Consider the following 21027-nt stretch of genomic DNA (forward strand, 5'->3'; position numbering starts at 1 on the left):
AGACGGCAGCGGCCGAGGGAGCCGTGGAGCCGAGGAGGGAAGGGGAGAGAGGAGGAGAGAGGAAGCAGGGGGAGGGAGGGAGGGAGCTTGGAGCCAGAATGGGGGGGTGCCTTGGCAGAGTTAACTCCTTCGATGCTGGCAGGAACCCGGATAATGGGAAAGGAGATAGAAGCAGAAGCAAAGAGGCCCTAAGGCAAACATGGAGACCTGGCCAGTTTCCAATGATGAAAGCAAAGACCATGAGGATAGATTTCATTTGTCAGAGGAGGAAGCTCCCACCGTTAGGCTGGGAGCATGGTGGTTGTTTAAATACTGGAGGGAAGCCGTGGCAGGGGGTAGGGTGTGAGGGAGGGGCTGGCAGGAGGGAATTCCTGGGGGCCTAGTGCTTCCTCAGATTCACAGGAGGAAGCCTGAAAAGTAATTATCTCCTGGACTCTAGTGCCTGAAATTGGGGCAGGCAAAGAAAAGGGAGAAAAGAAGAAGAGCTACAGGACCAACTGCAGAAAGTGCATTCTCAGTGCCCCCAACCTCTGGGCCACTGACTCAGGATGCTGTCAACAGGGCCCCCAAGTCTCAGTTTAATATTGGCAAGACTTTGCTCCCCACTCCAGCCCTGCGTGCTCCCTCAGGAAGGCAGGCACCCACCCCCACCTCCTTACCTGACTCTCTGAGATGGAAGCTTCATAATAGTCCAGGATGTCTGTCACAGGAGCAGAACTGAGTTATCCTCCCCCACCCCAGGCTTCCCCAGACACCCCTGCCACCATCACTGCTGTTTGTCTTGCAAGGGAGGAGGTCCTTCAGCCAAGGCCAGTTGATCCTGATGGAGAACTACTTGGGGATGACCCTGCGTGGGGCTCCAGCTTGGACCAAATGCTGTCTAGGCTCCAACCAGCCCCCAAATTCAGTACTTGGCCTCACAGGCCCAGGCTAGCCCTTTCCACTGTGTTCCCTCAGAAAATTGAGGCTACTCACCCAGCAAGGCCTGGAATAGGTCACTATGCAGCACTGTGAGGAGGGGGGGTGCCCAACGCAGTAGTGGAGGGGCTAGGAGCCAGAGGGCTGACCTGGGAGCTGGTAAAAAGCAAGTGATGGAGGATTGAGATCAGAAAGAGAGTAACACTGTCACCTTAGTTTCCCCAGACTTTTCTATGAAAAGATTCAGGGATAAAGATCCCTGAGTCCCAGCCCTCCCACTATGCTCCCAGGCCTCCCCTCCACAGGGATCCCTATTTTTCACCTCTTGGTCTCTGAGACATCTCTCTCTTCTCTCACTTTAATCTCCCTAATCCGCCTGGATTGGGGTTGAGCTGCCTTGTCCCCACCCAATTCTAGCTGTTAAGCAAAGTAGGCAGTCTCTAAATGGACTGTCCCATTCCTCTTTCAGTCTCCAGGAATCACCTTGCTCCCCTCCCTCCGCCCCCCAAAACCAGGCACAATAAGTTACACTTTCCTAAGGGGTCAAAAAGAGGGTCTTTCCCACAAAGGCTCCAACACCTCAAAAAGAAAGGAAGCTGAACCCAGCTCTCTCCTTCCTAGGCCTCTCTCCCTTCCAGTGGGAATCGAAGAAAGAGGGGTATATATTTCTTGGGACTTCTTGAGCCAGAGAAGTTTGAGGAGGGGCCATGAGAGCAAGAGAATTTCTCTTAGGCCTGGGAAGAATCCATTTGTCCAGAGGCCTAGCGTGGGAACGTGGGCACATGGCAGAGAAATGTCAAGGAAACTCTCTGAGGCAGGAAGGGGAGAGGCAATGAAATCAGGAGTTTTGAGAATCAGTGACACCTCCTAGGTCTCAGGAAAATTTGCATGGAACACATTCCCAGCTTGAGTTCCTCCCTCTCCACCATTATCCTCCATTCAGATTTCACAAGGACCCCAAAGAGTCATCTTTCTATGTCTCTGACTCTATCTACCTCACACCTTTCACTTTTCTCACCTCTTTTTCTTTTTTTGTTGTCAATGAAGCTTTATTTTATTTATTTATATGTGGTGCTGAGAATCAAACCCAGAGCCTCACACATGCTAAGCAAGTGCTGTACCACTGAGCCACAACCCCAGTCCCTGCTTTCTAACTCCGCCTGGGAAGTGCTCCCTCCAGTCTACCTCCATTCCTCTGGCTACAGTTGCCTAAGCGTTCTATTCCATCACCTCTTCAGAAGACTATATTATAGTTCGGATAGGCGAGATGAAGATACTAGGGGAAGTCAAGGGACACTTGGAGATCACTCCAGGTCAGCCAGAATTCAGGAGCCTGGGATCGCCCTGAAACTACAACTCCCAAGAAGACATGGCGCCCGGAAGCCCCGCCTTCCACCGCGCGGTGCATTGTGGAGGATGAGTCAGGGACCGGGCACCCAGACTTGGGCAGGCGGGACGAGAGACCGAGGTCACCGCTCCAAACAGTGGCGGCCGGAGCGGATTGGACATGCAGACGTCTCGGATGACTCCGAGCATAGGGCGGCAGCTGCTGAGGTTGGGGAGTCGAAGGTCTGTGTATGACAGGAGGGACGGGGACTGGGGACGGTTGCCATGGGACCAGACCAGAACTGAACCCCCTCTCCCTACAGCTTGCGGCCCAGTGTACTCCAGGGAACGCCCCGGCCTAGCACTGCTCAGCGACCCTATGCCAGTGGAGCCGCCCAGGTAAGTGACAGCAGCCCTTGGGAAGGGGTGTGGGAGTAGGGTTGCGACTAGGCTCTCACCCCCCTGCCACCAGCAGGGGTCACCCTCTTCGTCCCAGTCACCTGCTGACAGCTATAACTCCGAAAGTAGGGGAAAGGGCAAGCCAGGGTGTTCTGGGGTGAAACTAGGGGAAAGGCACCAGGTCCACCCAACCCCCACAACCAGCTCTTCCCCAGTCCCCTCTTTGACACAATAGAAACCCCTTCCCCGGCCTAGCTAACCACTCCTTTTCCCAGGCTGTTCTGGACAAGTCAGATTCCCTATCCTCTGATGCTTCCACTAGGGAAAAACAGACCAAGGCGGTATGTGGCCTAAGGGGGCGGGCGACCTAAGCCAGGGATAGGCCTATTCCAATCAGTTCCCTGAAATCCTCTTCTCCCTGCCCAGGAATCTAAGTCCTTTGCTGTGGGGATGTTCAAAGGCCAGCTCACCACTGATCAGGTGTTCCCATACCCATCCGGTAAGGGAAGGAGTAGTCAACACCGGGTGGGACAGGGCAGTCTCACACCAAACTCACCTGACCCAACTCGCCTGACTGACCTGTCTTTCCCCTCCCCATCTCTGCAGTACTCAATGAAGAGCAGACACAGTTTCTCAAAGAGCTGGTAGGGCCTGTGGCCCGTTTCTTCAAGGTGAAGAATGACTGGGGCACTGTCTCTGATGGGGTGGGCAGAAATGCTAAAAAGCTTAAAGGAAGCAAGCCTGGACTTAGAATCCTGTGCCTTTCCCAGGAGGTGAATGATCCTGCGAAGAATGATACTCTAGAGAGGGTGGAGGAAACTACTTTGCAGGGTCTCAAGGAGTTGGGGGCCTTTGGTCTGCAAGTGCCCAGTGAGCTGGGTGGTGTGGGCCTCTGCAACACCCAGGTGAGGGAAGCCTTCTCATTATTTCTCAATATCCCACCCTACTCCAGCCTGGCCTCCTCACCCCTAAAGCTAAAGTCCCTTCCAAACAACTGCCCTGGGGGCCTGTGGGAATGTAACTCTTACAGTCATGTATGCAACCCAGTCCTCCAAACAATACAATCTACATGCAGTCCCCTAGGACCATGGACTTCACCCTTCATCCTTGGGGACTGCCTAACAAGGTAGCATCTTCTGATAGGATTGTAGGAAGCCTCCCTCCCATCAAGACCTAGGACAAAAAGCATCCTATTGTACCCTCTTCATGATCCAAGTTCCCTTCTTCACTCTGGAAAATGGCCTAGGCCCTGCCCTGTGCCCATACTCTCTTAAGGGCAGGTTCCCATGCAGCCAGTTACAGCCCCAGATGCCTGCTTCCTCTTCAGTACGCTCGTTTGGCAGAGATCGTGGGCATGCATGACCTTGGTGTGGGTGTTACCCTGGGGGCTCATCAGAGCATCGGTTTCAAAGGCATCCTACTCTTTGGCACAAAGGCTCAGAAAGAAAAATACCTCCCTAAAGTGGCATCTGGTAAGACAATCTTAAGATTTGGATTAAGAGTGTCCTGGGCTTGGCACAAACTAGGCCAGTTGGTATTTAGATTACTACAAAGCTAGGTTCATCACTCAGGAGATCCTGGGGAGGCATCACAGTATGTTGATGGGAAAATGCAGAGAAACTGAATATAGCTAGGGTATTGAGCTGCCTGAGGGGATGGGAAAGAGGACCAAGGGGAATTTGATGCCCATGAGGACCTCTGGTAAAAGGGCGCTCTACCCAACAGGGGAGACTTTGGCTGCTTTCTGTCTAACGGAGCCCTCAAGTGGATCAGATGCAGCTTCCATCCGAAGCTCTGCTGTCCCCAGCCCCTGTGGAAAATATTATACCCTAAATGGAAGCAAGATTTGGATCAGGCAATCTCCTATTCCTACCTACTTCTTCTCAGCCCAATTCTACTCCCCACTGCTCTGAGCTCTCCCCACTCTGACCACCACCCCCTCATTCTCCCACAGTAATGGGGGCCTGGCAGATATTTTCACAGTTTTTGCCAAGACACCAGTTACAGATGCAGCCACAGGGGCTGTAAAGGAGAAGATCACAGCTTTTGTGGTGGAGAGGAGCTTTGGAGGTGTAACCCAGTAAGTGGATTTGGGGAGGAAGTGGTAGGACCAAGGGCTGGGAGCAGCACTGGGCTCCAAAGCAAACAGATATTGTAAGTCATCTGGGGGGGTGTGCAAAAGCCATAGCAGGGTGGGCATCACCATTCTCTTTGAGACATATATATGTATGTGGAACTGACCTAAAACTTTGGCTTCAGCAACCAAGTCCCAACAGGATAGCAGGCCTCTGTAACCCATATGACATGCAAGCAATATTACCTGTACCTTTCCTGCCTTGTTACAGTGGGCCCCCTGAAAAGAAGATGGGCATCAAAGCCTCAAACACAGCAGAGGTGTACTTTGATGGAGTACAGGTGCCATCGGAAAATGTTCTGGGGGAGGTAGGGGGAGGCTTCAAGGTTGCTGTGCATATCCTCAACAATGGAAGGTTTGGCATGGCTGCAACCCTTGCAGGCACCATGAAAGCCATGATTTCGAAGGCGGTGAGTACCCTGCCTGAATTCCTAGCTAGCCTGAATCAATCACAATGTCCCACTTTCCACATATCCCTGTTCCCTTGAAGGCAATCCCTACTCCAGAGATCCCTCCCCTGCCAGCAGCTCCAGACCTGCTAGCTTAGGTCTCCATCCAATGTGGATTGACCTCTTGGTTGTGGCAAAAATCTGTCCCTCCAGTTTAAGCCTAACCCCTCTCCTGGATACAGCAGACAACAGTGGAACAGGTGTGCCCTCTTCCAGGTGGATCATGCTGCTAATCGTACCCAGTTTGGGGACAAAATTCACAACTTTGGGCTGATCCAGGAGAAGCTGGCCCGAATGGCTATGCTGCAGTATGTGACTGAGGTAAGGGCCTCCTGTGCCCCTCTCCCTTGTGGTTTTCTTCCCAGTCGGGTCAGACTACAACCCCCAGCAGCACCTGGGGCAGTGGGTCTCCAGCTTTACACCAATGCCCTAGGGGATGCGGGGAGGCATAGCCAGCTCAGCTTCTGAAGGGGGAAGAGTGCTGCTGCTCTGATGAGGCGCTTCCCTGAGGTAGCACAATTCTAACCCCAACCCACCCTTTACCTTCCACCCCTTTCAAGAAGTCCAGTGCCTGGATCCCCTAATGCATCAACTTGGAGGACAAAATATTTACATGTGTTTGACCTGACTAGAGTTGGAAGGTGAATGGAAGGGCCATGAGAAGCTAGTCAGACCTAGTTTTCAAGATTTGGATGTTGAGGTTGAATCTGACACAACGCTTTTCAATTTTCCTTGCCTTATGCCAACCATTCCACTTCAGTCCATGGCTTACATGCTGAGTGCCAACATGGACCAGGGATCCACAGACTTCCAGATAGAGGCTGCCATCAGCAAAATCTTTGGCTCGGTGAGGACCCAGGCATGACTGGGGGAGGGGGGGGTTAGTTTTGAGACCTCAGCTCCAGGATAATCTCATCTAGTTCTTTATCCCTAGGAAGCAGCCTGGAAAGTGACAGATGAATGCATCCAAATCATGGGTGGCATGGGCTTCATGAAGGTACAGGATGGTCCTCTGCAAGGGGTAGCCAGGCAGTGTGGATAGGCACATCTCAATAGGGACTTATTCTGTTTTCCTTTGTGCTAGGAGCCCGGGGTAGAGCGAGTGCTCCGAGATATTCGCATCTTCCGGATCTTTGAGGGGACAAACGACATTCTTCGGCTCTTTGTGGCTCTGCAGGGCTGTATGGTAAGAGAAGAGAATTGGGAAGAGAAGGTGGGGAGGACAGTTAGTTCTGAATACTGGACCTTCCTCTCCAACAGGACAAAGGAAAGGAACTTTCTGGGCTTAGCAGTGCCCTAAAGAATCCTTTTGGGAATGCTGGCCTTCTGCTAGGAGAGGCAGGAAAACAGCTGAGACGGTAAGTTCAGGGGCCATGGCCAGGGGAGAGCAAGGTGGTTCGTGGTAACTAACCAGTCTTTCTCCCCCTTCCTCCCAGGCGGGCAGGGCTGGGAAGTGGCCTGAGTCTCAGTGGAGTGGTCCACCCAGAGCTGAGTCGGAGCGGTGAGCTGGTGAGTGCTCAGGAGTAGAGCAGAGCCCAAAGCAAGAGCTGACGGGGATGGCCCTTCCAAACCCTGTGACCATTCTCTATCTCTTCAGGCAGTGCAGGCTCTGGAGCAGTTTGCCACTGTGGTGGAAGCCAAGCTAATAAAGCACAAGAAGGGGATTGTCAGTGAGTAAGCTCTGTCTTGTGCGCCCCTCCCCTTGCTGTTCCCTCCCTCAGACTCTAACCACACATACCCCAATCTACCTGACAGATGAGCAGTTTGTGCTGCAGCGTCTGGCAGATGGGGCCATTGACCTCTATGCCATGGTGGTGGTTCTCTCCAGGTGAGGAGGCAGAGGTGGGGTGGGAGGCATGAGCCACAGTGGGGCTGGGCCAGGATCGTAGCCCAGGGTTATATTCTCTTGCTTCCTCACCAGGGCCTCAAGATCCCTGAGTGAGGGCTACCCTACAGCCCAGCATGAGAAAATGCTCTGTGACAGCTGGTGTATTGAGGTAAGCCTTGGACTACCCAGTGTAGGCAGAGCAATCAAGGCACAGGCCTGACCCTCTCCTTCCCTCTCCACAGGCTGCAGCCCGGATCCAAGAGAACATGACTGCTCTGCTGTCTGACCCTCGGCAGCAAGAGCTCTTCCGTAACTTCAAAAGCATCTCCAAGGCCTTGGTGGAGCGGGGTGGTGTAGTCACCAGCAATCCCCTTGGATTCTGAATACTCCCAACCAGGACCTGGCCTGGTTATGTGCCTTCTCTCAAGCCAAAGAGCAAGCCCCCTTCCTGGGGGCCTTGGTCTGCCATGAAGAAGACCTTGTTTTTCCAGGACTGTGCCTGATCTCAAAAGCACTTAACTGCCTTACAAATAATAAAATTTCTAACAATTCAGGCTTTGCTACTGTATCTCAGTTCTTTCCCTCTTCTGCCTGCCTCCCTCCCAAAGAAAGGAGCCAGAGGCGTGGGGAGTTTGCCTCTATTGCTTTATTTGGTGTTTTATACAAGTGACTAAAATAAATAGAATAACAAAGGCAGCTACACAACCCCCAAATACCAAATACCCCAGCTTCCTTGGACTGCTGTCTAGAATGTCCAACCCCCTTCCTCCTCTCGGTGTACCACTGATCACCCCCCCGGCCCTGCAAAGGGCAGAGCTGACTGGACAACTGGAAGAAGAGGTCACATTCTGGAGTTAGAAGAAGGGGCCCAGAAGACAGGGATTCTTCATACAAAAAAAGAAAATGTCTATTTAAAAAAATTCCCAAAAATGTAAAAAAGTCTATTTCAACCCCCCAAAAGGCTTATAAAAAACAATAAAGCTAAAAATAACCAAAGGTCCCTTGTCTACCCCTGAAGGAAGGGGGAGGACCAGGCACTGTTGGTGAAAGTCACAGTGGTAATGAAATGGTAGGCTGAGCCCAGGCACTGCAAGGAACAATAAGGTGGTGATTGACAAGACACCCAGTCACAGAACAGGGACACCCAAGCCAACGCTGGACAGGCCAAGGTACAGACCCAACATGACCCCAGAGTGCCCTCTACATCACATCCACAAAGAACTCACTGGGGTTGCCCATGGCCATATGGAAGCTTTGGCGGCTGGCTGTTAGTTCTGGGGGCACAGAACCCAGATCTCTGACTGGAGGAGCACCTGGGGGTTGCACTGCTGGAGGAACAGGTGGTGGGGGTGGGGGCATCATGACCACCATCATTGGGTTATAGGGGAGAGCCATGCCTGGAGGAGGTCCATAGGTATGGAGCCCTGGGTGGGCTCGAAGATTGGGAGTACCTCCTGTTGAGCCTCTAGATGGAGGAGGGCCCATATCACCAGTCCCACTAGATTCCCCACCCCGCCGAAGGCTGCCCCCCCGACTGGAGGGCTCAGACTCACTGCCGCTGCCAGACTTCGACTCAGGGGCCCGTTCCTCAGGTCTCCCTGTGCGTCCAGCCCCCCCATCACTTCTTGTTGAGCCACTGCTCCGGCTCCCTATGGGGAAAGAGAGGATGGGGGAAGTGAGACTCAGCCCACTTCCTCTGGCTTCTCCAGCCCCTGTTCCAGCCTCTCCTCCCTGGTTCCCCTCCATTATACACTCAGACCTTGGTTGTATTGGTATCTGGGGATGACTTACCCTCACTGTGCTGGCTGCTGGCACTGCCCCCACCATAGGTGTAGGATGAAAGCTCATGGTAGGGTGGAGGCTGGGGGCTATAGGGGTGCGGGGCTGGGTATTGATAGGAAAAGGTGGGCAGTAGGGGCCAGGGGGTCGCTCCAGGCAGAGGAGCCAGGGTGTCCTGGTCTGAAGCCCCGCTAGAGCCATCATTATCATTCAGAGACAAGTTGACTAGGTCTGCAACACAAAGGAAGAGAGTTAAGAAATCACTGTTTTGGGGCTGGGGATGTGGCTCAAACGGTAGCGTGCTCGCCTGGCATGCGTGCGGCCCGGGTTCGATCCTCAACACCACATACAAACAAAGATGTTGTGTCTGCCAAAAACTAAAATAAATAAATAAATAAATACTTTAAAAAAAAAAAAAAAAAAGAAATCACTGTTTTAAGAGGTCAAGAACCTAAGGCACTGAATGGAGAGGAACTGGGAACCATTTCTCCAGAGCCACCCATAATGGGGGTCAAATGTCACAAGCGCTTCTGGTAAAAAAACAACTGATTCTAGGGCAGGGTCCCAGCCAAGGTCACCACTAGTCCATATGCTGCTGCGAAACTAGGCAAGAAGTGTCCCCAGGAGCCACAGCTCTGCACCTGGTGCATACCTTGTTCAGCAAAACATGGGTGAATGTCAGCTCTCACTCAGAGCCAATGCAGGACACATCTTGCTGGTCACTGTTCACAGTGACCTTGACTGCAATTGCTAGTCTGTTCTGGGGTTGGAAAGGCAGGCCACGCCTGTCTCCCAGAGCTGTGATGGGGACTTACAACTCTCACAGCCGCCACTGAGGTCCCCGAAGACATAGTAGCACTGCTCAGAGAAGGTGATCTTATTCACAGTATGTCGGATGAGACCAGCCTTCAGAAGCCCGCTGGCATACTTGCGGGCCTCCCGTCGTTCAGGAAAGCCCTCCACATGATGGTAGAGCCAATCAACCACATCCGAGCCTAATATCAGTGGAAAAAAGCCTCAGGTTCTCCTTCCAAACCCTACCCTCACCCCTCTTGGCTTTGGTTGCTTCGTCCCATTCCCATGCCACCTGCCCAGGCTCAGTGGTACCCAGAAAGGCATTCGGGATGGTGATCTTGAGCCACATGCGGTCCCGGACTTCCAGTCCTGATTCTGGAGCTGCCATGGCCTTAGTCACAGATGCCATGTCCATATGAATAGAGAGACCCCGGCCCTCACAGCCTGACAAAGAAGACAATGGGAAGTAGGGGACAGGGCCCACTCCCACCCATGGCCAGCCAACCAACCTTCCATGGGGATGGACTGTGGAGTCACCATCAGGCAGAGAGGATCCAGACGTAATGGTGCTCATGGATGAGGAGCCTGGATAGGCTGGGAAAGTGCCAGTCAGTGCAGCTGAGTGTGACACCCAGGCAGCAGGGTCAATTGGCTGGATGGGCTCATCTGAACAAAGCAAGCCACAGATCACGTCTCAATCTCAGAAAGCCAGTCCTCTCTATCCCAAACTTGGATTCTGATTCCTCTTCTCCCCTACCCTCCCCATCCTATTCCCCATAGCCTAGAGACCCAGCCCCATCTCCCAGCTCCCAGCTCCCCTATTCTCTTGGATTAGGGCTTCAGTCTAAGTCTTACTCACTTCGGGGGAGTGTGAAGTAGGCCTGAGGGGAGGGATCCCAGCACTTGGCCACTGTCAGCACAATGGGGCTGTGGGAAAGAAAAGGCCAGTAAGGAGGGATAGGGAAGAGGCTCAGAAGGGCTGAGGCCTGGAACAAGAATGAATTCTGAGACAGAAAGGGAGGAGCACACACATGGCTGCGATGGAGAAAATGAGGGTAGGGGGCTCTATAACATGGACGACTCACCAACATGGGTAACTTAATAACACTGCAGAGTGAAACAAGGGTCTACACACTGTATAATTCCATATGCACCAAGCACAAAACAGGTAACAGGGAACCATGTTGTTCCAAGATTCGTGCACAGGTGAAAAAAATATCAAGGAAAATGGAAGTTTTCTTGACTAAGTAAGTAGTGAAGGTAATGTTTACCCCTATGGGAGTGAGGAGGTTGGAGATGGAAAGGGACAACAAGGGACTGGGGGCATCTCTGAGCTATCAGCAACCTTCTGTTCCAAGACCTAGGTGGTGGTGACAAAGAAGTCACTCTAGAACTATTTGCTATGTTCAATTTTTGCTTCGTACCTTTGAAGGCTACATCATCCCACTTCTTGAATTACCAAAACACAAAATAAAAGGGCATAAATAGGAGGCCCAAGAAACTGAGACTAGCTCAGAGGCTTACCCTGGCTTGTGCACAATGTCCCTCAGTACCCGCACGGCATCATCATTGCTCATGTTCTCGAAGTTCATGTCATTCACCTGGAAGTGAAGGGAAATGGGTCAGTGCAGGGTGCCAGGGTAGGAGAGATAAGGGTCTCTGCCTGAATGAGCTCAGTAGCCCACCCCAGCACACCTGCAAAAGCATGTCCCCTGGTTCGATGCGCCCATCAGCTGCCACAGCACCTCCCTTCATGATGGAGCCAATGTAGATGCCTCCGTCACCCCGCTCATTGCTTTGGCCCACAATGGAGATACCCAGGAAATTGTACTTCTCTGTGAAGGGAGTCCATGTGAGGAAGAAAAGCCCTAAGAACCCTGGGCACCAGGTACTCCCCTTCCCCAGCCAGGCCCCACCATACCCATGTTGAGTGTGACTGTAATGATGTTGAGAGACATGGTGGAATCTGTGACACTGCTGAAAGATGAGGTCTGTGGAGAGACAGGAAGGAATTGGACTGCCCTTCAGCAACCCAGGCTGCTTCTGTACCAAAGGACTGCCTAAATTGAAGCCCACTTGTCTCATGAGAATCCCCTCACCCTTTCCATGCGAGGTGGCCGCTGTTTCCTCCGCCGTCGATGGCGTTTGAGGAGGCGGGAGGCATTGCTTTGCTCTGTGGAGCTGCTGAACCTGACAACAGTTGAGAGGTAGAACTCTCACAGGCAGAAGTGGTCATGGAACCAAGAGAAATAATGAGGACTGGTGGGATGGAGGAAAGAGAGGGGCCAGAAGCCCTAGGAAGAGGTGTGGAGCCATACCTGCTCATAGTGTCATCTTCATCTGAGTCTCCAAGACTGGTACTCTCCAACTCACTGGTCATGAGGGTAGAAGAGCTCTCATACCCAGCCAGGTGGCGCTCTAGCCTGGAGGGGCCACTGGGCCTGTGGCCACCAGCTGTGTAAGAACAAGAACCTCAGGTTCAGGGCTCCTGCCCCTCACCCTCATCAAAGCTAAGACCCATCTCTCTTCCCAGCTCCCAGTCTACCCAGCCTCCAGGACCTGGCCCCCCTCACCGCCATGCTCACTACTGTCTCTCCTTCGAGGCCGCTCCCGCCTCAGTGACACAACCGACTCAGTTTCTGTCTCAGGATCCAGATTTTCATGGCTGCCAGACACATTAGGGCTAGATGGGCAGAGACAGTTTCCAACCCACATCAGAACAGAACTCTAAATCTTTGGCCTCCCCTCCCAAAGGGCTTAGATTCTTTCCCCTGGACTCTAGAATGCAGACGACTCACTGGAAGGATGGAGGTCTTGAATCCCCAATGCCACTGGTCCTCTCTGGTGGCAAAGGGGGTAATGGTGGGGGTGGAGGCACCAGTTCTGTCCGAGGCTCATGGGCTGGAGGAGCCACCTCGGGTTGGGGGTTATCTGATGACACTAGCTAAAAGAGTGCAAATAAGAAAACATGACTCCATTGGGAGATGGGGTATAAGAGAAGGAATTAAGAGAAAGGATCAGAAAGGGGATAGGATCTCAGAGACCCTGGGAAAGAACCCAAAAGAGGAGCAGCCAATCAAAGAGGCTCCAGAAGGCTGAGGGATTCCTGCTGGCTCTCCAAGTAGGTAAGGAAGCAGGAAGCCAGCACTGTCAACAACTGGGAACAGGGAGCTATAGAAACAGATAAGAGGCTTAGAGCAGCTTGATAATGAGTATCCTTACCCAGGATACCACTCTTCCATTGAAGCAGGGAAGGCGGGCATTGTCATCTGAAATTTCTTCCTTCACCACCCTACCAAGAGACCTGAGAGGTCAGCAAGACTGAACTAGTTTATCCCCACCCTCATCCCCAAAGTTTCCCCCAATCTCCATCCATCCCAAAGATGCTAACTCTCTCCTGCTCTGTCCAAGGCCTCTGCTCTTATGCTGATACAACTCACTCACAATTAAGAATCTCCATACTCAATTCCCTCTCCCAACTTCACCTTCTCTCCCCAGCTCATCTTCAGGAGCACAGAACTGCTCCAAAAACTTTCCTGGGCTAGGCATACTGATGCATGCCTATAATCCTAGCAACTCAGGAGGCTAAAGCAAAAGGATCACAAATTCAAAGCCGGCCTCAGCAACTTGCAGAGGCCCCAAGCAACTTAGTGAGACCCTGTCTCAAAATAAAAAGGGCTGAAGATGTGGCTCAGTTAAGTACCCCTGGGTTCAATCCCCAGTACCAAAAAAGAAAAAAAAAACTTCCTTGGGTCTGATTCAACTTCTCCATCCAACTTCAAAGGCTATCCCTTGTGGTTACCCAGCTACCCAAAACAGTTAACTTAGGAGCCATGCTGGCAGCATCTTCCCAATCCCATCCCTTTATACACCTGCCCCAAAAAGGCTTTGGTCCTCAAGTCTCTACTCTTTCACTTCCCTTTAGTTTTCTCTAACTCACATCCAGAGAGCTGTCCAAATATGTAGTCTTTGCCTGAATAAAAACACCCATTAGATAAGACAATAATACCTTCTCATTATGCACAGAATGTCTAAAGAGAAGGGAAGCAGAGCTTCCCATTCCCCTGTGCCTCACATGGCACTAAACTCTACACTAAGCAATCTGCTCAGCCTAACGGATTTCAAAGCCTATCTTTAGGGAACATTTTTACCACAAGTTCCCTGAAATCGACTGGATTTGTACATTCTTCTCAACCACCACAATGAATCATCAACACCTATTCTGTTCAACAGCATGTATTGGAGCACCATCCCTAACTTTAGCAGGTATGAACAAATATCTATAAACTAAATCAATAAATATGTCAAATATTGAGTCTTTCTTAAACACACCCTCACCCTCCAATTAGGACATCTTGTCTGATTAACCATTTAGCCTAACATGATGTGGGAGCCTGGATATTATTCCATTAATCCATTTGCTACCAATATGACAACACACCCCAGTCTCTATCAATTTGTTCATAATATTCTTCCCAGCATAACTCAATCTTAGTGAATCTCAGTCTACTCCAAGATCTGTATTTCTATAACACTATAACCTAGTCTATAGACTAGTCAGCCTGGATACTAACAATTAAAATTGCCACTCATCAAGAATTTACTCTGTGTCATGCACCTGAAGTAATAAGTATTTCACTCTATGACTAGCTCCATTTCATGTAAGAAAAAATCAAGGCACAGAAGTTAAACAAAATTACCCAAGATGACATTGCTGACCAACAGAATCACCTTGATTTAAATTCAAGGTAACGCCCAAGATAATATTTGCCTCTCAACATTGAACAGTCTTTCTAGGTAGGGTCCAGTTTGTTCAGTTCTCCTAACTAAGGGTGATGCACTAGGCTAGAATAGCAATCTTCACCAGACAGGAAGTCTCTTCCTCATCCAGGTGCAAATCACCTCTGTCTACCTGACACCATTGCACCCTGCCCCCACAGCTTCTGCCAACCCAGATTATCCCAACCTAATGCAGTGTACCTTCAAAAACTCTTGAGGTGGATTTGAGGACTCAGTCCCAAAGGCTACCACAAATGGGTTCACTTGTATTATTTGCAGTTCCAGCCTAGTGCAGAAGTTCCCAAATCACACCAAGATAGCCCATCTATTCTAATATAGCCTACATTGTTCCCACAAGCAGCTGTCTGCACCAACATAGACTATGATATCCCAATACAGCTGTCTGTACTGACTATCCCCCAACAGCCTGTCTTGAGTGACCCAATAAAACCATGTCTGGTACCAAGAGAAACTAAAACCAACCCAGTAAAATCCAGAATGGTCAAAGTTTCTCCAGGATGATCTACTTCAGGGCAGCCTAGAACATCCCTATGGAACCTTCTTTGCATTACAATAGATTAAAACGTCCTAAAACAATCCTGTCATCCTAGTAAATGCCAGAATATCCCAAATTGCCCCAGTATAATTCAAACTACATCAGATTCCAGAGTATCCCTAGATAGCCTGTGAGCTACAGGACTGCTTACAGCTTACCAAACTACCAGAAGACAGGTAAATGTACCTCAGTGCAGTCCAGACTATCCCCACTCCCCCCCAAAAATGCCCGTATCTTTCCCAGTGCAGTTTAATCTTCTCTTAACTGGTTTAGTATAGCCCAGGCTGTCCTCCTGTATGTAGCTCCGTGTGCTCTCTGTTCCAAGTATAATTTTGTCCGCCCTGAGATACAACCAATCTATCCAAGCATAGTACAATCTGCTCTACCATGGAGCAGAAGATCTCAAAGTAGCCTAGTGTAGATGTCTGCATCTCAATATCGCCCAATCCACTGTTAAAAAAAAAAAACAAAAACCCGGTGCTCCCCCGTCTAGGCCTCGCGCTCACCCGAAATCCTGATCCATAGACTTGAAAAAGTACTTAGCGCCCGCGGGTCGCTGCAGAACACTCTTGAAATCTCCGAGCGTGATGCGCTCAGCAGGGACAGGGATCTTCACCAGGTAGGGAGTCTCTTCTTCATCCAGGTGGTAAATCACCTTCGTCTCCCCGGCACCAACGCCCCCTGTGCTGCAACCCGCCATGGTCTCGCCCGCGCGCTCCCGGGATCCACCGCCCACCCAATGGAGCTAATCGCCCCCGCCGCGCCTGCGCACACCGCAAACGAGCGAGAGCGCGGCCAGGACCCGCTCAGTGCGGGAAATGAGTAAAGGAAAGGCGTGAGGCAGTGGGGTAGTGGCGGTAGGCCGAAGGGTGCGACCTAGAGCCACAGATGCCGCGGCCGCGCGCCACCGCCACCGACGACGCTAGCGTTCTTCAGATCCCCGCCCACCTCTCCTCATGCCACGTGACACAAGCCCGCCTACCTCGCACCGCCCTGTCACATGAGGCCTCGTTGATCACGTGACTCACTCCTCCTAGGGCTGCCGCCACGTGACCCGCTGCCTTAGGCAACCGCCTCTGGGTCCAAAACGGCCCCGCCCCCAAATGTGCCCCCACAGGAGGTCAGAGAGCACCTTGGCCGAAACTGGTCTCCGCTCCGCTCGGGGAGCAGGCAACGGGCTCCCACCGCGCAGTCCTCCTCCCACTGAGGGAGCGCTAAGCACTCCTGAGCACACCACTGAGAGTGGGGATTGTTTGGGGCTGGGTATAACCTGAAGTGGGGAGGGGCAAGCCAACTGGGGTTTCAGGGTTGGTAACTCCAGGAGTATCTGGAATAGGTAAAGCCCAGAGGCGGCCCACTTTCAGATTGGAGATGGGGATTTCAGCCCCAGGCCCAGCCAGTCTTATGCCAGCTTTTCCCAAGCCTCCCTCCCAAACAGGACACTGAGTGAGGGCTATAAACACAAGAGCCCACTCTGCTTTATTTACAACACGCAGGCTGTCTGTACAAACAGCTGGCCAATATTATTAAAAACAAAAGAGGTGAGAAACATCACCTTTCTGCTTTCCTTCCTCACTCAGCCAGGCTCTGGTACTCCACCTTTGAGCTGCCATGCTCAAAGGGGGAAGTCCAAAATTAAAAATATAACCGGTGTGGAAGAAAATAAATGGGGAGTGAAGTAGAAGATGATGGAGGGGAGTGCTATATTTACACTAGTTTTATAGACAACTGTCCCATTTCATCCCAATTTGAACCCTGACCCAAAAAGTGAGGGGTGAGAGGTCCAAGGGAGAGACATTTTGTGTCTATAGGCCCGGATAGCTTCCTTCCCCCAACTACAATATGTCCAATTTCAAGTCCACAGAATGGGGAGGAAGGATAGGGTAGGATCGAAAGCCACTCATTTCCATTCCAAACAAGTCTCCTTTGGGGATTCCTGCCCTGAAATAAGGTCAGTATCCAAGCTCCAGGGGAACAGACTGAGGACGCTGAGGCTTAGTTCCCAAGTTATGTTGTCATTTCCAAGTTCCAGCCTAGAAACGTCAGGGCTCTCCAGATTTGGGAAGCCCCCCTAATCGCCGGGCCTCGGGCCGCAGTTCCTTGCATTTCTGACAATAAAAGAAGTCAGGGACATTGGTCTTCTTAATCTTAGCACAGGAGAGGTGAATCCATGTCCCACACAGGCTGCACTCAATCATGGGCCGCCCTGCAAAGGGCTTTCGGCAGTAACACGTGATCAGATCCCACGAGTCATCACCTGGGGAAAAGAAGGTTCATTTGATGTTTTGCCTGAGCTCTTGGATCTATCACCAACGCCCTCCACCCTAATCCCACCATCCCCATTGTTCAGAGAGCAGCCCCAAACCCCTCACCTGATTCTACCATGATGTCCTCATCCATGACCCGCATTTCACCTTCACTGGAGCTGGCATCTCCATCTTGGCTTGTTTCAGTGCTGCCCACCTCCTTGCCTTCACTGTCAGTGGGAGGGGCTCCTTCAGGGTGCACTGAGGCAGGAGGCCTAGGGGCCTCAGGGGGTGTTGGGAGTACAGGGGTTGGGGTTTCACCCCCTACCACTGCTGTCATCTCTTCCTCTTCCTCCTCCTCTTCCTCCTCCTCCTCCTCCTCTTCAGAGTCTGTATCACTGGGGGGTGCCCTGGGAGGGCCAGGAGGTGGGAGTCTATCCCCCCGCTCAGCCTTTTTCAACTTCCGCTTCTTGCTCTTCTTAATTCGAGACCTCTTTTCCCCATCCCCAGGACTTGGCCGAGGCCGCCGAAGCACCCCAAAGCCAGCCCCACCTCCTGGCCCCAATTTTCGGTTCTTTCGGTCCTTCTTTCGAGGCTGCGAGAGATCTCCCTGGGAAAGAGGCACTGGGGTGAGAGCAGCAGGGGACCGGGAGGTATGTGTCAGGGAGGTGGGGGACAGTGGAGATGCCACTTTGGGCCCATCCAAATCAAAGAGAGAGTCCTTGAGCTTCATTTTCTCAAGCAGGGTGGCACTGTCAGGAGCCTGCAGACGTGAGAAGGTGGACCTTGGGGGTCCAGGCTGAGTGGGACCTGCTTGAGCCGCCCTTCTCTTAGATGACTTTGCTTTCTTAACAAAGGTCTGGATGGTTCGAAGATCAGAGGGGGCTGAGTCCCAGCCATCACTGTCTGCAGCACTCTCACCACGCAATGGAGAGCTGGAGCCAGAGGCTGGCCAATCACTTTCCTTAAAAACAAGGGAGAGCAGGGTCAGCAGGTACCTAGTATCTCATCAGCTGCTTCACAAACCTAGCCTGACAACCAGAGACACCAACCACCAAGTCTCACTGTACTGAAAATTTATTCTTATCCCAATTCCTATCAGCATCTCCTACTGATCACTTTCATGTTACCTCTGCCCTCAAGTTCTCAGCATCTCCCCATACCTGCCCAGGGTCTATGGAACACTGTACCCCCACAGACCAAAGCAACATTTCTTGAACTGTTTCTGTACAGCCTCATTTGTTACCATTTTCAGCTCCCTAAAAGCATCCAGAAACACTTCCATTCCAGTAACCCAATACCATTCCAAAATCTTGACCAATGCCTCCAGATCCCCTCTATCACTGCTGCTCAAGCTAGTTTTCTCTATTATCCCCCCTCCCACACACCAGCTTTCCTATCACAGCCCTGAACTTCAAATTTACCCAGATTTATATATCATTTCAGGTAGGTTCCTCCTATAAAATAACACAATCCCACCTCAAGGTAGCTGTTCTCCTGTCCCTACCTCTTTGCTGGGGGGAATGTAACCAGCATAGGCCAAAACAAAACTGCAGAATTTGTTGAAATCCTCAATTGTTCTCCGACGTTTCTCTGGTGGCTGAAAGGAAGGAAACAAGGATCATATGGAAGCCAGACTGGAGGAGCATTCCCAAAGGCACAATCCCTAAAGTGAGAAATCTAGAAAAAGAGGAAGGGTACTGTTGGTAGGCGGTGATACCAGCCTGTAAAGATAAGGGACATCTCACCTGAGTCTCTGGTTTAAGTGTCGGAGGTGGATCTGTGGAAGTAATAAAAGCTGAGTCAAGGCACTAGGAAACAGTCTGTGTAAAACAGTCTCCACCTCTAACGCATGGAGGTCCCAAGTGAACCCCCTCCTCTCCTCTAGGTCCCTAGCCAGACCAGCAGGCCCCCAGCTGTGTTGGACCCGCCCCTGCTCCCCCTTCCGCCCCAAGAGGGGCGGAGTCTGGGCGCGGCGCCCTCTCGGCCTCGCTATAGCGCTCCCCTCCCCCCAACCGGAGGCCCGGCGCCCCGCCCCCCCACTCACGGCTTCTTCAGTCTACTCGGATCTCAGCGCCCCACCCCGCCACACCGCTCCCGGGGCCAAGCCCCGGCCACCGCCCGCCCCCGTCCTTCACAAGCGCTCAGAGCCCGGAGTTCCTACATCGCCGCGCTCCACCGCCCCGGGCCCTCCAAGACCGCACACACTGCCCGCCGGCACCCAGAGTCCAGGATGACCACGCTGAACCGCTCTCCGCCCTCCGGCCCCTTCTCGAGCACGAGGCCGGGCGCGCCCCTCACCCTCACCCCAAACATACGCGGGCACACACATCCAACGCTACTTCGTGTCTGGGACAGACCGGAGAGCTCTAACCCGGACGCGGCCCCACCTGCCCCCCCACACGCACAAGGCTCCCCACAATTTTCGCCGTCCCTCCGCCCCCATCCGGGGCTTTGGCCCCTCCCCGTCTCGAGCTCCTCTGGCTCCCCGCCGGGCCCCCGGGCCCTGTTCCGAGCTTCGCCGGCCGCCGCCCCCCCTCCGCCCCCGTACTCACCAAGTCACTAGGCTACAGATCCCTAAACTCCAGCCCCCCGAACCAGCTACTCTTTCCACGGAAGCTCCCCTCACCCTTCGCAACTCCCAGGCTCTAACCCTCGCCGACCAACCTCCCCCCGCGAGGCGCCGGTCTTAACCCCCAACCCTGCCCCACCGCCTCCTACAACTACCCAGTTCGCCTCGCTCTCCGGCTCTCTCGCCCCACAACTAGCCCCCGGCACAAGTCTCTCTACCACAGACAATACCCAGACCCCACTTCTCCCCACAACTACCTGCCCACTCCTCTAACAATCACAGGGCTATCTCTGGAGGCAACTACGAGGAGCTCCAGCACCACCGCCACAAACTCCCCCACCTCGACCAATTACCGAGCCCCTCACTCTGTCCTCTTATACATCCTCCCTCCTCAACAACTCTCCGGGCCCCTGATTTCCCCAACCTCCCTGGCTCCACGGCCCCAACCAGTACAAGGCCCTTTCGGCCCCTAACCCCCGAAGCTCAGGGTTTCCAGCTCCTATCCCCTGCCGCTCCCCCACCGCGAAAAAGAAACCACACACGGGGTCTCATCTCCAAGTACCCCAACCCAGTCTCCCACTCCTTTCTCCAGGGTCTATAACTCGTCGCTTTCCCAGCTCCAGGGCCAGGCCCCCGACCCCTTCCCCGCACTCCCCCGCTGAGCTCTGGGGCTCGACCTCCAAGTTTGCCAATTGATTCCTTGCCCGCCCGCCGCCAGCTCCGTGCCGGTCGAGAGCTCACCTTCGGGACTGGGCTCCGCCATGGCTTCCAGCATCGCCCCCTCCCCTCCTCCCGGTCCGGCGCCCCCCTCCCCTCAGCCGGGGATCCCGGTGCCGCCTCTGGTGCTCGGTACTCCTACTGCCTCGCTCCACAGAAGTGAACGCTTCGGCTCCGTTGAGACTCCAGTCCGCTAGTTGCTGCCGCCACCTCCCTTTACCACTGCCTCCCGCACTCCCGGACCGGGCCCCCTCCCCCAGCGCCGCCGGCCGCCTGCTCCCTCCTCCTCCTCTCTTCTCCCTCCTCCCTCCCTCCTTTCCCCCACGACCCCCCTCCGTCGGCGCCGACGCGCAATGCACCAAGGAGCTTGTAGTCCATCCGGGGACAGCGGAAAGGGGACCATATAAGCCTCTGGAACTTCAGGTCCCAGCAAGCCACGGGCTGGCGCAAGCGCAATAAGCCTCTCCCCGTCCCCGGGGAGTGGCGGGGAGCTCGGGTGTTAGTGCATAGACCGGAAGAACACGCAGAG

The 21027-nt window shown here is 52.9% G+C and overlaps 3 protein-coding genes across 8 annotated transcripts; 1 reads left to right on the forward strand and 2 right to left on the reverse strand.

Moving 5' to 3' along the window:
* The first annotated feature begins 2326 nt into the window (after positions 1-2326).
* Acadvl (acyl-CoA dehydrogenase very long chain) lies at positions 2327-7607 on the forward strand. 2 transcript variants are annotated; one of them, XM_046462112.1, is made up of 20 exons: positions 2327-2487; positions 2568-2643; positions 2919-2984; positions 3070-3142; positions 3250-3314; positions 3414-3548; positions 3971-4115; positions 4369-4498; positions 4598-4723; positions 4989-5187; positions 5443-5547; positions 5987-6073; positions 6161-6223; positions 6311-6412; positions 6487-6584; positions 6663-6735; positions 6824-6896; positions 6982-7054; positions 7148-7223; positions 7297-7607. In XM_046462112.1, exons 1-20 carry the CDS (start codon positions 2426-2428, stop codon positions 7435-7437), a joined length of 1968 nt encoding a protein of 655 aa, XP_046318068.1. In that variant the 5' UTR covers positions 2327-2425; the 3' UTR covers positions 7438-7607. The 2 variants fall into 2 exon arrangements, with proteins under 2 accessions (XP_046318068.1, XP_046318069.1); XM_046462113.2 differs by lacking the exon at positions 2919-2984.
* Positions 7608-7682: 75 nt separating this feature from the next.
* On the reverse strand, positions 7683-15907 carry Dvl2 (dishevelled segment polarity protein 2). Of its 4 annotated transcripts, none has more exons than XM_046462111.2 (15): positions 15470-15906; positions 12851-12920; positions 12427-12572; positions 12214-12311; positions 11947-12082; positions 11728-11818; positions 11550-11619; positions 11324-11463; positions 11153-11229; positions 10488-10555; positions 10166-10294; positions 9941-10072; positions 9649-9828; positions 8846-9064; positions 7683-8703 (listed from the first exon to the last, which is right to left on the reverse strand). In XM_046462111.2, exons 1-15 carry the CDS (start codon positions 15661-15663, stop codon positions 8255-8257), a joined length of 2199 nt encoding a protein of 732 aa, XP_046318067.1. In that variant the 5' UTR covers positions 15664-15906; the 3' UTR covers positions 7683-8254. The 4 variants fall into 4 exon arrangements, with proteins under 4 accessions (XP_046318067.1, XP_046318066.1, XP_058440854.1 ...); XM_046462110.2 differs by having other exon boundaries at positions 12202-12311; XM_058584871.1 differs by having other exon boundaries at positions 9941-10294; positions 15470-15907.
* A 510-nt stretch (positions 15908-16417) lies between these two features.
* Phf23 (PHD finger protein 23) lies at positions 16418-20754 on the reverse strand. Of its 2 annotated transcripts, none has more exons than XM_046462004.2 (5): positions 20523-20754; positions 18958-18989; positions 18717-18809; positions 17336-18173; positions 16418-17220 (listed from the first exon to the last, which is right to left on the reverse strand). In XM_046462004.2, the coding sequence occupies exons 1-5, from the start codon at positions 20554-20556 to the stop codon at positions 17006-17008; spliced, it is 1212 nt and encodes a 403-aa protein (XP_046317960.1). In that variant the 5' UTR covers positions 20557-20754; the 3' UTR covers positions 16418-17005. The 2 variants fall into 2 exon arrangements, with proteins under 2 accessions (XP_046317960.1, XP_046317961.1); XM_046462005.2 differs by lacking the exon at positions 20523-20754 and adding an exon at positions 19517-19602.
* Between the last annotated feature and the right edge of the window lie 273 nt (positions 20755-21027).

The sequence above is a fragment of the Marmota monax genome, unplaced genomic scaffold, assembly GCF_021218885.2.
Source record: "Marmota monax isolate L192 unplaced genomic scaffold, Marmota_monax_Labrador192_F-V1.1 WCK01_AAM20220418_F8-fsc00392, whole genome shotgun sequence".
NCBI classification, from domain to species: domain Eukaryota; kingdom Metazoa; phylum Chordata; class Mammalia; order Rodentia; family Sciuridae; genus Marmota; species Marmota monax.

Coding starts and splice junctions, on each gene's coding strand:
- Acadvl (XM_046462112.1), top strand. CDS start 2,426: ATGCAGACGTCTCGGATGACTCCGAGCATAGGGCGGCAGCTGCTGAGG. Junction 2,985..3,069: donor GGGAAAAACAGACCAAGGCG/GTATGTGGCCTA, acceptor CTCCCTGCCCAG/GAATCTAAGTCCTTTGCTGT. Junction 5,188..5,442: donor AAGCCATGATTTCGAAGGCG/GTGAGTACCCTG, acceptor GCCCTCTTCCAG/GTGGATCATGCTGCTAATCG.
- Dvl2 (XM_058584869.1), bottom strand. CDS start 15,663: ATGGCGGGTTGCAGCACAGGGGGCGTTGGTGCCGGGGAGACGAAGGTG. Junction 11,620..11,727: donor GGCCACCTCGCATGGAAAGG/GTGAGGGGATTC, acceptor GTCTCTCCACAG/ACCTCATCTTTCAGCAGTGT. Junction 10,295..10,487: donor CTACTTCACACTCCCCCGAA/GTGAGTAAGACT, acceptor TGCTTTGTTCAG/ATGAGCCCATCCAGCCAATT.
- Phf23 (XM_046462004.2), bottom strand. CDS start 20,556: ATGCTGGAAGCCATGGCGGAGCCCAGTCCCGAAG. Junction 18,990..20,522: donor GGCGGAGCCCAGTCCCGAAG/GTGAGCTCTCGA, acceptor TTACTTCCACAG/ATCCACCTCCGACACTTAAA. Junction 17,221..17,335: donor GGACATCATGGTAGAATCAG/GTGAGGGGTTTG, acceptor TCTTTTCCCCAG/GTGATGACTCGTGGGATCTG.